Below are 19,471 nucleotides of genomic sequence, written 5' to 3'. Positions count from 1 at the left end.
TCCAGGTGTTTTGTTCTGTTCTTAACATTCCTGCAACTCACTCACTGCACACTACACTTGTCATGTCAGGTGCCACCTTTTAAAGGCTCTGCCTTGTAAGGGCTCCACAGGGATGCAACAGCCACTCAAAATTATTAAATCAGTGGTTAAACTAAGTGAACGAGAACAGGCTGTTTACAGTGTCTCACATTATTCCTAACATTGTAATCCAGTAGGTGACTTAGAAAACTGAGGTTTATATACCAGGAACAATGATCTGAGCCTGTTACACATTTGTTTGTCATTTTACAAATGTTATAGTACACTGATATTAGCAGCAGGAGTCAATGAAAGTTAACCAAGTGTGTTGTCTTGGTTATAAGCAACATAGATACACAAAAGCAAGAAAAGATCATTACACAACTGACTTACAAAACATTCTGTATCAATATATCTCTTTTACTAACAGAGAATCTGGAATTTAGTGTTTGGCATTCTCTTTATATAAACATCAGTCCAATTATTCATATACCTGGCTGAGTTTCTGAAGCACATGCTGCGGGTTGATTTGAGCACTGCAGTGGATGGTTGCAACCTCCGTAGCTCGTAGTTTAGCAAAACAGTAACTTAGTAGAAGACTTTTTCCACAGCCTGGAGGACCAACCAACATGAAGTGTTGACGAGTTGTGGGCTGAAGCCAAGGTTCTACAACATCCAGAGTTCGTTTTACATCCGCTGTCAAAATGAGTGGTAGAGTATCCCCAGAAGAGTTTAAATCCTCCCAAGACTGGCTACCGTCAGTAGTGTAAGTGTCAAGGCAATCACGCTGAGCATTATAGAAACAGTATGCCAGGCGGTTCACATCTGGCACATATTCTCCTGTCCAATCAAACACCTATGATAGGAAAATATTTCACTTTAAAAGATGAACTAGAGAATAAAGAAAATATATGAATGAAACATGACATATCCAGATGGAAAGCACATACAAGAATACAGCAACAATTAATAATAAATAAAAGAGCAAGGGAAGGAGAAGAGGGCTAACTGCAATTTTAAAACAACAATTTAACAATTTTCTTTCTTTTTTTTTTTTTTGCATTGCACCAATATAGATAAATCATATGGCAATGATGGGATTAGAAAGGGTTAAGAGTGGGAAGCATTTACCAGGTATGATGAGTAATTACCATTCGTAAAGAAGTTATTTCACATATTCCATTATTATAATATGGTACAGCAAGCTCTCTAGCTTCACAGGGTTACAATAAACTGAATAAACTTCATTTAACAATAATACAAGGTCAAAGGGACAATTTCCCCAGTAATTTTAGTAACATAATCCATATGAAGACAATCTGCTCTCTATTGTGGTCAAATAATCTCAGAATACATTAATTTACATAACACGTACAGGGGTACAAACATATAGACTATGCTCATTTCAACTGCCTTTTCTCCTTCCTTTTGTTCTTCTGCACTTCTATTTCTCAAGGTTTTTATCGTTTTCCCTTACCCCAAATTGTATTGTTCTTCTTTCTGGGCTTTTCCTGGAAACTTTTAGAGTTATGCTGCTTTTCTGAGTAGGTAATGAATGTTCTTAGAAGTCTTCTTGGGTAATGTTTTTCTATGACGTTTTCAGTTTCTTTCCTTAATTTAAGCCTAACGTCCATTTCTGATCAGGTATATAGAGTTGGCATTGCATTTTGGCTTCTGGTGCGGGCTGGAACAAATTTGTTTATTTCAATAATCTGTCACGGTCTCATTCTTGGCTTTGGTGATATGAGAGTGACCAAGGCACGAGCATTACTAGTAGTGCCTTTCCTTATGCAACCAGTCCATTATGAATGGTATGGAAGTGTTACTCATAGGGTTGGTGTGTACCAGTGGGTTTGACAAATAGCGTAGCAAATAGCATGTAATAGCATTTTCTGGTTCAGTGAGAAAAGCAATGGGAAACTAAGCTCACCAGACAAAAAATTTGTCACCCCTGGAGAAATCATTACAAGCATCATTTAATACCGTGTAACTCCGCCTCTGGATTTGATAACTGCCTGGATTAGATTAGGAAGTGAGTTCATAAGGTTGTGCAGATATGCCACATCCAGGTTAAGCCACTCACTAAGGATTTGATGGTGCAATTCCACCAAATTGCGGGGTTGCTGATGTCAGTGTTTTACCCGCTGTTCCAACTTGTCCCACAGATTTTCAATGGGGTACAAGTCAGGTGATTTTGTAGTATCTAAAACCAGTCACATATGCATTTAGCCCGATGAACTTTGCTGTTATAACAAATGTGAGAAATTTGTTTTAACTTCAACCTATTCAATACAGTACAAGATGTTAACATGTTAGTTAAACATCACTGAAATAGTTGAGACATGTTTCGCCCCTTTTGTGGGGCATCATCAGTCATATCAATACCAGTTTTACCAGATATCTGGTTTGAAAATTGTAAAAAACATGTTGCATAAGTGAATACATTAAAAAACTTTACAATATCCTATCATTAACAAAATATCAAACTGATTAAAAATATGTTGCACATGCTTGTGAATTTTCACATTTACAAGGCTGTCATATGTGTAGTAAATGACAATAGTGATAGTCTAAAATCTTCTGTGATGCTAAAGTTCGAAGACCGTTTAAAATTTATATACACATATTGGAAATGAATACAGAATACATACAATTGCAAATATTATACATGTACTTTACATATGAAATGATGTGGAAAAGCATTCCAAATTCGTGGTAATTTCACTTAAATTTGATCTTAATATTACGTTCATGATGTGGTCTAATGGAATTAGCATCAAGATGTGAAAGTTTGTATGTGATTTATAACCAGCTCATGTGAAAGCGTTACATTACGTCGTAATTCAACCTAGATGTCTAAGTTGCATGATTATATTTTCGACCCAAACAAGTTAGTTCGCTGAAGTATCCATGGGCTATTCAAACTCTGTTGGACACTCTCTATGAGGTGGTGGTGGTGATTATTGTTTTAAGAGGAAGTACAACTAGGCAACCATCCTCTATATAACACTAATCAGAGGGAAAATTGGAAGGGGTCCAACACTTCGAAAAATGAAGATATCGGCCAAAGTAAGACAAGGGCCACGAAGGGCGTGAAAATGAAAGACTCCCTAGCCCTCGCAAACCTAATAGCGTCGGGGTCGGAAAAGAACAAGAGTTGACCAAGAAAGGTCGGATAAGATAGATGAAAGTGAGGAGCCTGGCACAAGTAAGTGGAAGCAATGCCAAAACTCAGCTGAGGGCCCCGTGGTCGCCAACCCACGCTCCAAAGTTCAGAGCCCCTGAGGCCCCTTTTAGTCGCCTCTTACGACAGGCAGGGGATACCGTGGGTGTTATTCTACCGCCCCCACCCGCAGGGGGACACTCTCTATGAGACGGAGTGTCTAGTGCATGTAAACAACAGTTAATATTTGATTCAAATTGAGCCTATGTTGAAACAGTTGAACTAATGGCTTGAGTGAGGGCGGTTGAAATGTCGTTAATATCTTCCCATTTGACTAATATTTTGAAGTTTTAACAGTGTGTTTCAGTTGCTGGAGTGTGGGATGTCGGGTTTATTAGTTGAATGGGTGACAGTCAAAACGTTGTGCGATGTAATTAATGTTCAGCTGTCTTACGTACGTGAAAATCTTTATTGTTGGGCTGTTTACTTATTGCTAAGAGGTTTTTGAAGCACCTTGGCAATTTGGCAATACAGTCACATTTGCGAGATGTTGCACAACGTATAAATAAATAATACCGGTAATATGTACGACGCATGGCTATCGGCAGTTTGACAACGTGGTCGCGAGACAGTGTACAATTTATTCACCACCTACATATTATGAGTTCTCATTTGAAATACGTAAGGCTGTAAGCTATCGCTTATTGGCAACGCCGCCAGGAAATACCGGTACCAGTACCAACACACACTTGTCTTCTAGAGACAAGAGGTCTGATAGAATTCTGCGTTATTACAACCACCCGCCCCCCGGCGTAACAGTCGCGAAGGACCTTGGCCTAGCAAGCGACCGCTGCTCAGCCCAAAGGCCTGCAGATTACGAGGTGTCATGTGGTCAACACGACGAATCATCACAGCCGTTATTCTTGGTTCTCTAGACCGGGGCCGCCATCTCACTGTCAGATATCTCCTCAATTGTAATCACGTAGGTTGAGTGAACCTCGAACCAGCCCTCAGATACAGGTAAAATTCCTTGACCCGGCCGTGAACTGAACCCAGGGCCTCCGTGTAAGAGGCAGGCACACTACCCCTACACCATGGGGCCGGCTCCTGCGTTATTGCACATGAAGTGAAATCCAAGACGATAATGCAGACTTCCACGGAATTATTCAGCTCACGGTCAGCCGAATTATTTATGATGTCTCAGTTGTCATTGCTAGACTCTTATCTTACTACTACGTCATAAGTGTCCGGGCATGGGGTGAAAACTTAAAGTAATGTAATGTAAAATCATCAATAACTGGGAAGAAATATTAACCTAATTACCGTATGTATAAAAGAAATTGAAAAAATTAATGTTTGTTACTGACGTCTCGGAACATGGTCAACTACAGTAGATCTACACCGCGCTAGCTAGAGCGATGTATGAAGACGTCCGTGCTCCAGTTTGCAAGCTTTGCGCAAGCGCACTAGTGTGTCACAACCAATGAGCTCAACTGATAACAAATAGCTGCATGGTTCCTTGCTGCCTAACAGTATTGGCTGCTCTGGAATGGACAGATCACAGATGCATTTATTTGTTTGTGACTGACGTGATTACTGTAGACATGTGTGCATGAGAATTTAAGTTTTTAATTTGTGTTTGGGGTGTTTGTAGAAATAATTTGTTTTAATAGTGAACAATTATGGAAAGTCACTTATATTGCAAAACATTAACGTGTGAAGCATTTATAAGCGATTATGGGTAAATATAGAAACTATTCTGCGGGCTTCAAGCTAAGCGTAATTGCCTTCGCTGAACAGCACAGGAATAGAGCTGCAGAAAGAAAATTTTCAGTGAGTGAAAAGTTGGAGCATGACTGGCGGAAATTAAAAAACAAGCTAAAAAGCACAAACCATTCTAGATGCACGTTTAGAGGTTCTAAAACAGGGAAGTTTCCTATAATTGACAAAGAAGTGTTTATGTATGTCAATGAAATACGTAGCAATGGCTGCAGTGTATCATGTGAAATGTTACAAATTAAGGGACGTGAGGTAGCGCGCAAATACAACATACCAGTAACTCAGTTTAAGGCAAGTCGTGGGTGGATTAAGGGGTTCATGCGACGACACAATCTGTCAGTGCGAAGGAGAACACCACTAAGCCTGCTGTTTACACGGACAAGATTGTAAATTTTCACCGATTTGTCATACGTTTGCGCAAGGAAACTTCATACTAGCTTTCTCAAATCGGTAATGCCGATCAGACTCCAATCTTTTTTGATATGCCTCGCAACAGCACTATTGCGCTAAAAGGATCACGGAGTGTATTAATGAAAACCAGCGGTAGTGAGAAGTTGCGATGCACGGTAATGCTAGCCGTTACAGCTGACGGAAGAAAGTTGCTGCCTTACATCATTTCCAAGAGGAAAACGATGCCTAAGAATATACAGTTTCCTCGTGAAATTCATGTACGAGTGCAACCAAAGGGTTGGATGGACATAGAACTCATGCTGGACTGGGTTAAAACTGTGTGGGATAGAAGACCCGGTGCACTACTAAAACAACCAGCTCTGCTTGTTTTAGATAGTTTCCGAGGTCACCTCATGAACGAAGTGAAGCAACTTCTCAGTAAAAATAAGGCACGACAGATAGTCATTCCTGGTGGCCTAACATCTGCTTTGCAGCCACTAGACGTATGTATTAATAAACCCTTTAAAGACCACTTACGTTGATTTTACGAGTGGATGATGAGCGGTGATCAGCAATTGACGCCCGCTGGAAATATCAGGCGTCCACCCTTGGACTTGTTATGCTCGTGGGTGATGAAGAGTTGGAATCTTATACCACCTGAACTACACTCCAAGAGCTTCAAAAGGACTGGGATTTCGAATGTACTAGACAGAACCGAAGATGACGCCGTGTGGCAGAGAGATGAATCTGATACTGGTATTAACAGCGGCGAGGATGGCGCATCAGATACCAAAACCTGCGATAGCGACACAGAAGATTTGGAATAAATTGTGTACCGGTAAGTCCGTATTTCACAACAAAGCGGATAACTTTTTGCAAGTGTAATATTTTAACTTTACTACTCAAATTAATGACAATTAACTTAATACGTTCATTTTTATTTTCAGGTTGGGAAAACGTTCGCCGAATTGTTGCGAATAATTATGAATTTTGTTTTAGACCATTTTAATTATTTTGATGTATAAACGCGAGTATTACGTGCATCTTAAATTTGTGTCATACACAATTTAGTTATAAATAAATTTTTTGAGTAATACAAATACTGGTATTAAAATTTCTTCGTATAATGGTCGCACCCTACTATTTTTTCGAAAATGTTGGTATAAAAAGTGCGACGATTATGCCGGGAAATACGGTATTTGCAAATTCACAGAGGCAGGTCAAAATGTTTTGAAACCAAAAGCGGAGTCCAACAAGGAGGTTGTCTATCACCACTTCTCTTCATTACAATAACGGACGAGGTTATAAAAGCAGTGAAAATGAAAGATCAGACAACAAATGCACTTGTATTTGCTGATGATGTTATACTATGGGGTGAGACAGAAACAGAAGTTCAAGCTAAACTAGATCTTTGGCAAGAAGAATTTGAAAGAATGGGGATGTTCATCAGCCACACTAAAACAGTCGGTTTAGTGGTGAGTCGAAATACTGAAGCAGTCCACCTGCGAGTGCAAAATGAAGGAGTAGACATTATCAATAACTTCAAAAACTTAGGGAGCTTCATTTCTTCTGACAATACCATAAACCAAGAAATAGGCAATACAATACAAGCTGCATCAAAATTCTACCAATCCATTCATCAATTACCTTGGGACGACTCATTGCCCCAAGCTTGCAAGCACACGCTGTACAAAACTGTGATAGTACATATATCACACCCCCGAATTATATGTAGAAGTTATAGATATTATTGTCAGTATTCGATTTATTATTATTAATATTATTATTATTAGTATTTCATTTGTATATTTTGACATTATTATTGGTAAGCTGGAAGATATCCACATATGTAGGTATGAGTAATTTGTTTTGCACCAGTGGGAAAACATTGCTGTAATAACTCTGGTAATTTGAATGAGTCATCTGGCTACCCCAGTGTCTGTTGTGATGTACTTGTGTCAGGAAATTCCATTACTCGTGTATATATCCCAGCCTGATGAGATAAGCTTGTTGTTGTACCAGGAAAGTTTGGTGATTCATGAAAACTCCCCAGAGTTTGTTATTGTCTTGGGAGGAAGAAGTAGTTCAGGGCTTGGTCTTGATTTGAGATCACTCATGATTGGCTGGCATGCACCAATCCAGACGTCTCATCTGAGAGGAGGGGGATGTTGATGTCTATAAAGGTTGGTCATACGGCGGCAACCAGAGGATTGTATTAGGACATTGTGAGGATGATTGTATGAGACATGGTAAGAGACATTGTAAGGGTGATTGTAGAGGTGATTGTATAGGAACGAGAAGGAAGATAACTACAACTACAACTGACGCACTGTACGGGAAGGAAGTGGTGCTGATACACGGTACTGGAGTGACACGGCAGCAATGGACTGGACTTCAAACGTTCGTGGAGCGTAGTCGTGTTATGTTTGTGGAGAGTGCTTGCGCATTAAGTATTGTAGCACTTGTGGCGGCCTAGTATTATATGTTGGTGAAAGCTATCTCAGACTTTCCATAAATTTATATGTTGAGGATCGACAGACGTGTGTATATATCTTTACAAGTGTTAAAATATGTGAACACAGTAGTACAAGGTACAGTATCTGTGTGAAGTGATAACTGCCGATTATGAGAATCGGTAAGTCGAATTGATATAGAGACAGTGAAGGGTATTCATCTTCAAACATGTACATTGTTCATCGGACCATCTACAAATGGTAGCTTAGTTCTCGCTTTCGTTTTCCCACGAGTTTCATTATTATTGTTGTTGTTGTAAATATGGAGTCTTCCAGCAATATTTTATGTGTGTATTATATGTCTAATGTTGTATGTTGATGAGGTGCTCATGCACGGAATTTGTTCAGAATATAGTTAGCTATTTTAGAATCAGTGTTATTGATAAACCTAGGTGCAGTTCCTACCTAATTAGTCGTTTTCAGGAGGTTAGGTAAGGCCTGCAGCAGATGTACCAGTACGCAGCATTATGTACACGCCCTGGGATATAAAGTCTATCATGCTCTTATCTAAATTCGAGGGATCCATTCTGGTGAACTCTGGCGCCCATACTACGGACATTTCGGTTAATTATGCTTATTAATTTTATTAAGTTTTTGAGTAATTTATATTTATATTTTATTTATTTATTATATTTATTTATCAGTAGTCATCAACTTATTACAATTGGCTTCCCAACGTGTGGCTGAATGATTGGTACATCTGTTAGGCTTATAAGCGTAGGTGCACTTGTCAGGTGTGGATGGAATTCTACAAACTATGTCAGTGAAGTGTTTTATATGTACGTGATATGTATGTTGGAGTATGAAGAAATGTTATAGCGAGTCGAGTATTATAAAATTGAGAAGTAGAGAGGTTGTTAAAGTTGCTGGTACTAAGAATCAGGAGAAGAGAAGGCAAAAGAATTCCACCACATTGAGTTTATCTAATTTAAGTGAGAGTGGCAAAATGGCTGATAGTAGGAAGGATCTATTGGCAACGATGGGTGAGGAACCGAGCAATCCGTCTCAAACTCAGAATGTAGGGGATTTAGAGGAGGCCTCCATTCGTAGTATGCTACAGTTGATTCTTATCCAAAATGAAGAGTTGAAGGGTGAATTGTCCAGTAAAATTGATAATAATAATGTTGAATTGTCTAGCAAGATTGATAGTCAGAGTAAAGAGTTGAAGAGTGAATTGAGTTTTTTAAGTAATGAAATATACAGTATTAATAGTGAATTAAATTCAGTTAGTACGGAATTGTCCAGTAAGATTGAGAATCAAAGTAAGGAGTTAAATTTAGTGAGTGTTGAATTGTCTAGTAAAATTGATAGTTTAAGTAGTGCTGTGAATGGTAGAATAGATGAATTGAACCAGAAGTTTGACCATCAAAGCAGGGAAATTCAGGAAGTCAATAATAAGGTAGAAGCTCAATGCTTGGAATTGACTGAGAAAATTGAATGCCGATTTAATGTAGTTAGGAAAGAATTTGTTGAAAACAGCAAGGAATGTGATAAGAGAATAAAAATAGTGGAAGATAAAGTCGAAGAAATAGATAGAATTAAATCCAATCAGAATGTTTTAGCGAAGCGAATAGATGAAAAGACTGAGAAATTGGAGAAAGACCTCAAGTCAGTAGAAGGAAATGCCAGAATGGTAGTTGAAGAAGGAATTAAAGCATGTCATGTAAAGTTAAGGCAGGAGATCAGTCAAATCCAAGTAGGTAGCAATATATGTAATAGGTACGTATCTTGTACGAAGGACTCTGAATTACCCAAGTTTAATGGTCGGCAGTTTAATCCGATGGAATTCTTGAAAACGGTGGAGAAACGGTTTTCTAAGAATCTTGACGATGGTTTGATCGAGTGGAGTATGGTTGATGAGATGTTGGATATTGCATTTGTTGGAGAAGCGAGATCCTGGTTTCAAGTTTATAGACAGGGTATTTCGAGTTTGGAGGAATTTAGGGAGAAATTTAGTTCTAAATTTTGGAGTGAAGCTATTCAGGGAAGGGAAAGAGATCGCGTGCTATTTGGCAAGTATAAACCTCAGGAAGGTGTATCTATGACGGAGTATTTCTTAGCGCATGTTCTGATCAGCCAGAATATTGAAGGTCTAGCATCGGAGAGAGATACAGTACGCCAGATGTTGAGGCATTTTCCTGAGAAGGTCGGATTAGCTGCATGTATGCAGAATATTGTTACGATCAAGGAATTAGAGCAGCTGTTAGAGAGGTTTGATGCTTTGGAAGGGCAGGGGAGGACTAGGCAAAGTGAAGGTAGGAATTACGGGGATAATGGGAGACAAGGTAATCAGCTAGGGGGAGATAGGAATAATCAGAATTTCAGTCATTCTAGGCAAGGGAATCAGGGTGGTAATTCCGGAAGGGGAAACAGACAGTCTAATCAAGGAGTTAATCACCAGGAATATTTTGGCAGAACACCTAATCAAGGGGAATCAGAAAGTAGGGGGCGTACGGATCAAAGACCGCCAGATCAAGTGCCGAGACATGATAATAGTGAACAAGCTACGTCAAGTAATTTAAACCGGAATCGGACTTCTTAGTTGGGTCAGATAGGCAGTCCGATACCGAAATTCCTATTCACGCGATGAAACAGGTAAGTTACGAGGTAGACGTGAAAGAGGAATTATTGTATGACCATGTGTTTTGTGTTCAGGGAGATTTTGAGAATAGGGGGCGTGATGAAAGTAAGAATGATGTGTCGGATGACTTACTTTGTACTAGTGGTGATGGTAATAGCGGTGTTGCGATCGATAATCTTGTGGAAGTTTCTGAAATTGAAAGTGAAGTTTTTTGTGAAGTTGATGAAGGTTGTTTAGTAAGTGAAGTGTGTTCACGGAGTATACATCATGAGGATGTTTTTGTTGATTTAAGTGTAAGTGAGGAGAGTAAAGTTAGGTCCATTATGTGTGAAAATGGTGACTTTGAGATTAATGAAACTTCTGATAAGAGAGTCGAAAGTAGCAGTGTTGTTGGCATGAAAGTGGTGCAAGTAGGAGCTGATATTGAATGTGGTGAAGATGGATTAATTGTTGGGTCATTAAGTAGTAATGACAGCAATTTTGAAGTGTATTATGGTAAGAATTTCAGTAATAGAGTGAGCGTGTGTGAAAATGGAAGTGTGCGTGAGATGAAAGAAAGTCTATCCAAGCGTGTGCGTAATGTTTCATTTAAGACTGAGAGTTGTGTGAATGATTTGAACGACGTGCTGAGTGATATCGATGTGGAATGTATGAAAAAGTATGTGATCTGTTTGCTTGCATTAATTATGGTTTTGTGGAAGAGTAAACGTAGTGAGATTCCCGCGCATTTCAGAAATAGGGATTTCTTTGTTATGAATGTTCTGAATGAAAGCTTGTATGATTCTTGTGTGACTCGATGGGATGAATCTTTGTGTGTGAGATAGAGTGTATTCTAGAAGTAGTTAGTTTTATTACGGTACGCATTCCTCGCTTATCGATGCCAATGTTAAGTTTATGTATAGTTTTTTCAATTGTATCAGGGTCCGTATACTGTGGACAGTAGAATAGGCAAGTGTGCTTATAGGCTCCTAACCGCTGAAAATAAGGTCCTAGGGACATTTAATATCTATAGCCTTCGCAGATATAAGAGATAGGATCTGCACCTTGGATGTATATATTATCAATATTAATGTATGTGTACAGTAGCAAGAAGGGATTGTGTTCAATGCTATATGAAACAATCAGAGTTGTGTGTATATAACCATATTATTATTATTATTATTGTTTGGACAAATTGTATTTCGTGTGTGCGAATACAATGCAGTAGACGCAATGTATATATCATTATTACAGTAAATTATGTGTTCAGTTATGCCATTATAAGGTTATGTATGAAGTTCTGTTTTATGGTGAATCATAATATGTGATATCATCGATTCACCAAGGGGGCGTTATGTGATAGTACATATATCACACCCCCGAATTATATGTAGAAGTTATAGATATTATTGTCAGTATTCGATTTATTATTATTAATATTATTATTATTAGTATTTCATTTGTATATTTTGACATTATTATTGGTAAGCTGGAAGATATCCACATATGTAGGTATGAGTAATTTGTTTTGCACCAGTGGGAAAACATTGCTGTAATAACTCTGGTAATTTGAATGAGTCATCTGGCTACCCCAGTGTCTGTTGTGATGTACTTGTGTCAGGAAATTCCATTACTCGTGTATATATCCCAGCCTGATGAGATAAGCTTGTTGTTGTACCAGGAAAGTTTGGTGATTCATGAAAACTCCCCAGAGTTTGTTATTGTCTTGGGAGGAAGAAGTAGTTCAGGGCTTGGTCTTGATTTGAGATCACTCATGATTGGCTGGCATGCACCAATCCAGACGTCTCATCTGAGAGGAGGGGGATGTTGATGTCTATAAAGGTTGGTCATACGGCGGCAACCAGAGGATTGTATTAGGACATTGTGAGGATGATTGTATGAGACATGGTAAGAGACATTGTAAGGGTGATTGTAGAGGTGATTGTATAGGAACGAGAAGGAAGATAACTACAACTACAACTGACGCACTGTACGGGAAGGAAGTGGTGCTGATACACGGTACTGGAGTGACACGGCAGCAATGGACTGGACTTCAAACGTTCGTGGAGCGTAGTCGTGTTATGTTTGTGGAGAGTGCTTGCGCATTAAGTATTGTAGCACTTGTGGCGGCCTAGTATTATATGTTGGTGAAAGCTATCTCAGACTTTCCATAAATTTATATGTTGAGGATCGACAGACGTGTGTATATATCTTTACAAGTGTTAAAATATGTGAACACAGTAGTACAAGGTACAGTATCTGTGTGAAGTGATAACTGCCGATTATGAGAATCGGTAAGTCGAATTGATATAGAGACAGTGAAGGGTATTCATCTTCAAACATGTACATTGTTCATCGGACCATCTACAAATGGTAGCTTAGTTCTCGCTTTCGTTTTCCCACGAGTTTCATTATTATTGTTGTTGTTGTAAATATGGAGTCTTCCAGCAATATTTTATGTGTGTATTATATGTCTAATGTTGTATGTTGATGAGGTGCTCATGCACGGAATTTGTTCAGAATATAGTTAGCTATTTTAGAATCAGTGTTATTGATAAACCTAGGTGCAGTTCCTACCTAATTAGTCGTTTTCAGGAGGTTAGGTAAGGCCTGCAGCAGATGTACCAGTACGCAGCATTATGTACACGCCCTGGGATATAAAGTCTATCATGCTCTTATCTAAATTCGAGGGATCCATTCTGGTGAACTCTGGCGCCCATACTACGGACATTTCGGTTAATTATGCTTATTAATTTTATTAAGTTTTTGAGTAATTTTATTTATATATTATTATTTATATTTATTTATTTATCATCGAATAAGTTACAAAACATATCTTGTACCAATTCTAACACACGGACTGGAAGCAGCAATGTTGACTAGACCTGTACAAAGTCACCTAAAGGCCACTGAAATGAAGTTCCTTCGGTCATGTCTCCAAAAGACGAGGAGAGACAAAATAAGGAATGAAAGTATTCGGCAACAACTTGGATTGGACAGGAGCCTGTTGGAAACCTTAGAATTAAGCAGATTATGATTGTATATACATATGAGAAGGATGGCTTCAATTAGGACCCTAAGAGCATACTATGAAAGGAATGTTGTTGGTAAGAGGCCCAGAGGGAGGCCTTGTGATATTTGGGAAAAACAAATTTTCAAAGACCTTGCCAAACGTGATGTAAATTGGCAGCAAAAGGTAGAACATCAGCTGTGGATGGATAGGACAAACCAGAAGAGGCTCGTAAACACCCACACCTGGCTTGCTGGAGCGGAAAATTGATGATGATGATGATGATGATGATGATGATGATGATGATGATGATGATGATGATGATGATGATGATGACCAAGACAATTCCAACAATACCAAGAAAACCTCCATACTTTTTAATTTCTGAAGTTAATGCCTTTTTACTTAGCACTGCAAAATGGTTAAAGTTCAGAGACAGATACCATGATGGAATTATACAGTGGATAGTATCACCTTGAGTAAAATAGATGAATCACAAATTTATAATTGAGCTACAAGAACCACCACTCCAAAACCAGTGATTTATTTCAGTACAAAAGCAGAGAATTGGAGTACAATGGAATTTAGAATATCTCTGGAAAAAGCTTTACGAGGACTGTTACAGCAGCATGCAAAAAGAATACAAGCTATTGTTGCCTTAAAAATAAACTGTCAATAAAGCTGGAGAATAATGTTCAAAGTTTCTCACAAAGCAACAGACAAAATATTATTTGAATTTGCGAGAATACCACATATTTCAAAGTTTAAAGTCACTGTGTAGGAGAATACAAGCTATTGTTCCCTTAAAAATAAACTGACAATAAAGCTGGAGAATAACGTTCAAAGTTTCTCACAAAACAACAGACAAATTAATATTATTTGAATTTGAGAGAATACCACATGTTTCAAAGTCTAAAGTCACTGTGTATGTAATAATACCTATATAATGGCATTGTGGATGAACAACAACGTTCTTATTACTTGGGACATAACAGAATTTATTTCATGAAATAAATAAGCTACCATTAACCTACCTGCTTAATGAAAGCTTCTCTACTGGCTGGAGTTAAGTTACCACCCAAACCTCGTATAAGAGCAACAGTGAAATGTGACCTGCTGGTAACATTGTAAAGCTGTGAAAGGCCATTCTGTACCACACCAACTAATGATGTAGGTATCACCAGTTCTCCTTGACTGATAACCCACTGCACAGCTGTAACATAAAAAATCCATGAATATTGAATTTTCACGACCACATCGTAATCGAAAGCGACTTTCAACCTATCAGGTCGTGTTACGCATATTTAGTACGTGTTGAAAAGATGTTAAGTTCAGAACAAAAATGGCCAACCAGACATCAGTGGGATCCGAACCCACAACCTCCAGACTTCGCGTCGGTTGCTCTACCAATTGACCTATGGTGGCCTAGGCCATCTTTGTTCTGTTGGAAAGGATCTAAGCTACAGGTCTGGTACTACTACCATCATACTGTAGAGTGCGTTTAAGTTGCCCATTGAGGGCCAAGTCAATGAATATTGAATTTTCACGACCACATTGTAATCAAAAGCGACTTTCAACCTATTAGGTCGTGTTACGTACATTTAGTATGTGTTGAAGAGATGTTAAGTACAGAACAAAAATGGCCAACCAGACACCAGTGGGGTCCGAACCCACAACCTCTCGTACATTTAGTACGTGTTGAAGAGATGTTAAGTACAGAACAAAAATGGCCAACCAGAGACCAGTGGGATCCGAACCCACAACCTGTAACACGACCTAATAGGTTGAAAGTCGCTTTCGATAAAAAATCCAGTTTACTCTATGTATCCTCATAAGACCAAAGAAGGCATAACAGTTCAGAGATTCGCTCCTGCTTGCAATCTGTCAACTGAATATAATTCCGTCTAAATAAAGTCCATTTCCTCTTAATATATAGTAGAGGAAGAGTGAGCAAAAGTGCTGATATTTAAGATACTTGTTTAGGCGATACTGGAAACATGTTATCAGTAGGCTTGGGCGATGATGCTCCTGTGTTAGCCTTTGTTTCTTTACAGCTAATTTTCAGATGTTTAAATGATGAATGTTTTCAAACCTACTAAATTTGTTCAGACATTTATGAAAATGATCAAGTCCACTGTGATATATCTGTGATGCAAGTGATGGGTGGAAGCTAGAACTACAGTTTCAATAAAAAATATAAGATACAGATAAAATATAATATACTGCAGTCCCATATGCAACGAAGTATAGAATATTATCACTCACGATAACGAACTCCATTTACAAATTACCATCAGGATCCGGAAAAGAGTAGTTCCACATTGTCTCAATTTTACAACTTACAGCATTGTAAAGTGTATCATTACCAACAGAGATAACAGCACCCTCAAAATGCAAAAATAAAAGTCTTGCCATCGAAATTAACCCTTCAGCATGCAAGCAGTCACAGCGTGCGCCACCAGCTGGTGCAGTAGGAGGCTACTAATCCACGCGAGTTAGGAGCTTAAAATGTGCGATAATAAAACCATTGTAACTTGAAAAATTTTCCTCATATGCACACAAAATCTTCGCTACAATATAACACACTCTTTCTACTCTACATCACAAATTACCTTCTTTTGAACCACTTAAGTAGACATACTTTCCCACTGGAATAAACAGGCACCTGACCCGCAATTATGCTGCTCAACATCACGCACCTTGCTATCGTCTCCACATTTCACATTCATTTTCAACATAGCATAATCATTAACCAACAAACTAGCATCGGAATTACAGTAAGATCACTATCACTCAAGTCGTCGTAACTGCTGTTCAAAAGCAAAGAAATACTCTCATCAGAGAGTCATGTTTTATAGCTTCCTGTTACGACTGTTTCTCAAAGTGCTAAAATTTATGACTTTAAGTTGCACAAAAGGAAAGGAAATGATCGATAGAGAAAGTCTACATATCCACAAAAAGGAAGAGGAAACATAGCACTCTCCCTCCGTAAAAGAAAGCTTGACCTGGGGCAGCCATCCACAGAGAATTACTTAGCATCCTGGAGTACTTTCTCGATAACAACTGCAACATTTCACAGTCCTTTGTTCTCGTTAAACCATGCCACAAGCGTAGACTTGGGCTTTGTCATCTCTATATGCCGGCTTGAGATGGTCTGTGTATGCGACACTGCCACCCCACCACGTACTGCATCAACAGACACGTGTTTTAACTCAAATATTGTACTTGTTTCACCTATTTTCTACGTACAAACATCTTCAGCGAGCCCAGAAGGAATATTTATGTTATATGGGCAGAAAAAGAGCTTGGGCTGAGATGTTTATGAACCAAGCGAGTTGGGTAGGTGAATGTAATACCAATATAAATGGTCCGTTATTGGACATTATAAATTTTCCAGCTAACTCATTCTTGGTTGCCAGCGTTTCGCCCTCGTGTGCTAGGGTGGGCTCATCAGTTGGTACCTAGCACACATACCAGGACAAATATTTCAGATTCCCTATGGGAATCAACATCTATATCATCTAATGGCCAAGCAGGCATCAATTTTTGCTGATGAGACAAAGTCTCTTAGTGCATTGGCACTGCCGGTGGCTCCAGTTAGCCTACGCAGTGGCCTCCACGGTATGCACTAGCCAGCGTATTGGTATGTGTGCTAGGTACCAACTGATGAGCCCACCCTAGCACACGAGGGCGGAACGCTGGCAACCAAGAATGAGTTAGCTGGAAAATTTATAATGTCCAATAACGGACCATTTATATTGGTATTATAAATTTACTCATTCAGGACAAATATTTCAGATTCCCTATGGGAATCAACATCTATATCATAGGTGAATGAGTCGCATAGCATAATGAAATTTAAAATCTTGGGAAATGAAATTTCATACATTCTATAATAATAATAATAATAATAATAATAATAATAATAATAATAATAATAATAATAATAATAATAATAATAATAATAATAATAATAATAATAATAATAATAATACCGAGCTCAATAGCTGCAGTCACTTAAGTGCGGCCAGTATCCAGTATTCAGGAGATAGTGGGTTCGAACCCCACTGTCGGCAGTCCTGAAGATGGTTTTCCGTGGTTTCCCATTTTCACACCAGGCAAATGCTGGGGCTGTATCTTAATTAAGACTACAGCCGCTTCCTTCCCAGTCCTAGCCCTTTCCTGTCCCATCATCGCCAAAAGACCTATCTGTGTCAGTGCGATGTAAAGCCAATAACAAAATAATAATAATGATGATGATGATGATGATGAAGATGCTTCAGCCCTGTGTGCAGCCAGTTTAGTTTTAATGTCATTTTGGCTCTTTACAAGTTGATTTTTTATGTACTGTTTTACTCTACCAGGTTGCAGAGAAAATGGATTTCTGTTGAGCGACCTAGTGCTGTGTTTTAATCCATTTTGATGAGATAACACTGTGTATGTCCTAAAGATCTATGAAATACTAACATTACATGACGTAGTTACTGAATGGACATTCTTCTGCCCTTCAAAAATCTCACTACCTCTGCCAGGTTAGAACCTGGGATCTTTGATTCCAGAGACCAAATTATGACTGATCCACAGTGGGAGCTGAATGAAGAACTGTGACCCTTCAATTGATAGGTTTATTACTTACCTCTGTAGAAATGGTCTTCTATCAGCTGAGTTACAAAATTAACATTATTTTCTGGTTGGTTCTTAATCCATGCTGATACAAGATCCTTAAGGTCAATATCTTCATCACTAAAAATGATATAAAAATAAATTAACAAAACGTTATATACAAGAATAAAAAATTACTGAATTACAAATCTAACGTAAGACATTAAAACATTCACTAATGGTGATGCTTTTAAGCATCAGAACATATCGCAAGCCATGCAGCTCATACCTGTAAGCGTTGTTGCATTTAGAACCCTCTGATATTAAGAAATTATTTTTTAAGTCAATATTTAGTTTAGTAATTACAGAACTCTAACTTCAAGATATTACAGAACTAAGATTTCAGCTCTTTGGTGATGCAGGGGTCTAAAGGACCATCAGCAAACAAGACATTTAGAACATTTCTCTACACTCAGTAAAAAAAGGTATACCTGAGGAAAATCATTCCCATTCGTGATACAGTTGCTGGCGATGCATAGCTCAAATCATGCGTCTCAAACAAGAAGTTCACATTTGGACCAAACTGAATTCGCCACCCCGACGGTAGAGTAAGTAGTCTATTATCGTCAAGCACAGAATTCAAAGACTCGATCCATTCCGGGTCTACATCACCATCACACAGTATCCAAGAGTGTACCTCTGTTACAAAGAGATATTATATAATGGAATTAAGATGTTGAGAAATGAAATCTTATACATTCTGGAATAATAAAATGAACTGTAAATCATATACTACTACTAATACTACTACTACTACTACTACTACTCTATGCATCATTATACACTTACAAAATAAGACTACCAATATACACAATATATACAAATAAAAAAAAGTTTCACAATCAGACGACTAAGTCGCAGGACTTGATCCATGCAATGACCTCCTCTTCTGCTCTATGCAAGGCCTGGCCCACCAAGAAATCATCTTCTGGGGCATTCGTCTATTACATGGTGTACTGTCTGGACTGTCCACCTCCGCAGTGTAATGGTTAGTGTTGTTAGTGGCCGTTCTCAGGGGCCCGGTTTTGATTCCTGGTATTGCCAGAAATTTAAGAATGGCTGGAGGGCTGGTATGTGGTTGAAATGGTACATGCAGCTTACCTCCACTGGGACTGTGCCTGAAAAGAACTGCACCACCTCGGGATGAGGACACAAGTTTACTTTTTACTGCCTCGACTGCACCACAGTAACACAGTAATCTTGATGCAATCTGTACCAATGCCAAAAGACTGGATAGATGGAAACACCGCATTTCTGTTTTTGTGATGTTTGGTTTCAGTTGTCACTTTATGAAGCTTGAAATATTATGATTAAATTACATAAACACCATCTGCTATGTAGATGGCACAAAATATTAGATGAAATTTTAAAAGACC

General features: G+C 38.5%; 1 protein-coding gene across 1 annotated transcript in view; it reads right to left on the bottom strand.

The window, feature by feature from the left end:
* btv (beethoven) overlaps positions 1–19,471 on the bottom strand; it is a 594,436-nt gene that overhangs the window by 246,097 nt on the left and 328,868 nt on the right. Inside the window, exons 38-41 of the mRNA XM_068226811.1 lie at positions 18,527–18,734; positions 18,070–18,176; positions 14,468–14,646; positions 512–874 (exon numbers count right to left, since the gene is read on the bottom strand). Of these exons, the coding sequence (XP_068082912.1) occupies positions 512–874; positions 14,468–14,646; positions 18,070–18,176; positions 18,527–18,734 (857 nt within the window). The remainder of the gene's footprint in view (positions 1–511; positions 875–14,467; positions 14,647–18,069; positions 18,177–18,526; positions 18,735–19,471) is intronic.

This window comes from Anabrus simplex, chromosome 3, assembly GCF_040414725.1.
Source record: "Anabrus simplex isolate iqAnaSimp1 chromosome 3, ASM4041472v1, whole genome shotgun sequence".
Classification (NCBI taxonomy): domain Eukaryota; kingdom Metazoa; phylum Arthropoda; class Insecta; order Orthoptera; family Tettigoniidae; genus Anabrus; species Anabrus simplex.
This window is presented reverse-complemented; position numbering and strand designations above follow the sequence as displayed.